General features: G+C 36.5%; 1 protein-coding gene across 1 annotated transcript in view; it reads right to left on the bottom strand.

Moving 5' to 3' along the window:
• Positions 1-747: 747 nt before the first annotated feature.
• Positions 748-2,655, bottom strand: part of CDH12 (cadherin 12, type 2 (N-cadherin 2)) — a gene marked incomplete at its 5' end in the record, with an annotated part of 59,917 nt that continues 58,009 nt past the window's right edge. Inside the window, one exon of the mRNA XM_009069461.1 lies at positions 748-1,892. Coding sequence (XP_009067709.1) covers positions 1,393-1,892 — 500 coding nt within the window. The remainder of the gene's footprint in view (positions 1,893-2,655) is intronic.

Here is a 2,655-nt window from a genome sequence, read left to right as displayed (position 1 = left end):
TGAGTAGTGCTCAAGCAGATTGGATAGCACTGCAGATACTTTAGAAGGAGAATATAAGGATATATGCACTTTGGGGGCAATAAACCATTGTCTTACAAAATGTCTATGCCTTAGATCATCAGAAAAAATCACATGAATAGTTTTGCAAGAGATCTTCCAAGGCATAATGCCTTGTGCATATCTGAACTTCAGTCACCACCTGCACAGCTACATTTATGCATGGGTATGTACACAAAGAGTGGACAAACATGCAGTTTTATATTTTTATTCTGCCTCTGTCCAAATTTTGTCGAGAACAAAATGAATAAAGTGTTGAACCTCAAAAGGCTTTCTAAAATGTGTTCTGTAGCTGTGGCAGTCAAATACAGTGATATGCTGAACTGCAGCAGATAGTCAGTGGAAAAATAAGTATAGTATGTATGCCTATGGTGCCTACAGAGTTGCAAACTAATTGCAAAGAAAAGTGATTTGGAGTTCTTTATATGTACTTATTTAGTGATACTAACAAGGGAAAAGGTGTCTTAGTACTAAAAATACAATAATAGTCTTTAAAAACCCTCTCCACTTTTACCTTTTAAGAATTATCTCATTTCAAAAGAAGAGGGGGAGCCAAGGGAAATTTCCTTCACATAAAGGAGTAGCTGCTTTCATCTTTTTATTATTTTGGAAAAATGCAATATTTGCATGAACATTTTAAGTATTCGTTGATGTATGCTAAGGTCTTTTTTAATTTGGAATTTACATCTTCAGAGTGAGAAATAGAATTTTAAATTTTCAGTGAAATTTTGGAAGAAGAAATATGATGTCTTGACATACTGTTTTCTTTAAAAAAAGCCAACAAACAAAACCCCCAAACACAATGTACACACACCCCCTCCCCCTTAGTTCTAGTCATTAGATACACTCCAGGAACTGATCTCCATCTTTGTTCTAAAAGAAGTCAGCATGTTGCTATTGCTTCTTGACTTAGTTTGTGTCCGATTTACCATTCAGTTTTGTAACACCATCACAGCAGACTCTACCACTTAAATGATAAAAGTTTCAATAGGCACTTTAGTGGAATTACGAAAAAGCTACCACTCTTCCACCGTGATGCCAGAAAGCTATCTTCTTTCTAAGTCAGGTCAGTAAACTGCACCTTGTAGGCCTGAGCTTGTCTCAGTGTAATTCCAGAGTAACAAAATAACAACAACAAAAACCTGTGTATGTTACAGGATTTATCTTTCCTTTGCAGATCAAACCAAAACTGACAGTATGATAAATGTAGTAACTTGCTGGAAACAATTGCTGTCTTTTATAATCAAAGGAATCATGTCCTATATAAAGCTTAGGTTTATCTTTCAAATCTGTTGTTGGTTTACTTTTCTTTTTATTTCACTGTTGTAGCTGTACTTAAGTGACTTTGTCAGGCTTATAGCTTTCTTCTTCTCCAAACATGTCAGCCAAGATCTTAAAGCGAGGTCCCCAGTCACTCAGATAGTCATAATCCTGGTCTGCCTCTGTAGTAAGGGAGTCTATAGAGCTGAGAGACTCTGCAACAGATCCATTTCCTTCGTAAGCATAGGTTGCCAAGGAGTCATAAGGGGGTGCAGATGGATCTACATCATTTTCCTGCAGCCTTTGATTAATGAAATCTCTTATGTCTGTGTTATCTTCTGCTGGTGGTCTGTGGCGTGGAAAACGCAAAGTGTCTGGTTTTATGTCCCTGCGGATTTTGTTATCTTCAATCACTTTAGGATTCCTCAGGGCACCTATGTCAAAAGCCTGGGTGTCCTCTTCTCCACCTCCTTCATCATCATAATGGATAACATTATCTCTGATGTCTTCTTTAGAGGTCATCAGGGTGTCTTTTTTCTTCTGCCTCCGTAGTGCTACATACAGTACCACAATGACTGTAAATGAGAGACAAGTGAAATTAAGACATGCACAGAAATAATTTGGTACTCAGATGACATATCACTATACTTTTCTTTGAAAGCTGCAAGCAATCAAAGGGACTTTTTTCCTTAGAAGAGAGCAGTGCTTAACACTGCTCTAACCAATGAAAAGTCATTTGTTGTCTGATGTATGAGTCTAAATTTCCTTAGTGCTTACTGTACTGCTGGAGGAAGTAGCAATTTTCCTATTGGCCTGCTTTCCAAACAAATAGAACTGGACAGGACTTCATTGTTTTCGTTCAGAGAGACAGACATGGCATTATTTTAAATGTCTTTCATAGCAAAATAGAGAAAAAAACCCTGAATTTTCACATTGCAGAGAAAAAAAGAACCCAATGAAAACCACACAATATTAAAGACCAAAAAAAAATTATTTGGAATTTTGAATAGTAAATAATTTTAATAATTTGGAATTTTTGAAATGCAGAAAAAAATAATCCTACTTCAGCTTTTTATACAGGACACTTTGATCTCTTCAGAGATCTGATTTGAAAAATCTCAAGTTATAAGGATTTGGAGAGAACTGGAGTCCAGGAAACCTGGTTCATTTTAAAACATCACCTCCTTCAAACTCAACAGTAGTCCAGTCTGAGGAGTAAGAATTCAAGCAAAGGCAGCATGAGGCCTGCATTGATGAATAAGAAGCTCTTGACTAAACTCAAGGATAAAAAAAAGAGGCATCTAAGAGTTGAAAACAGAGACAGGTGAGTAAATAGGA

This window comes from Acanthisitta chloris, unplaced genomic scaffold (genome assembly GCF_000695815.1).
Source record: "Acanthisitta chloris isolate BGI_N310 unplaced genomic scaffold, ASM69581v1 scaffold1262, whole genome shotgun sequence".
Classification (NCBI taxonomy): Eukaryota; Metazoa; Chordata; class Aves; order Passeriformes; family Acanthisittidae; genus Acanthisitta; species Acanthisitta chloris.
Note: the sequence above shows the minus strand (reverse complement) of the source record. Positions and strands in the feature narration are given on the sequence as shown.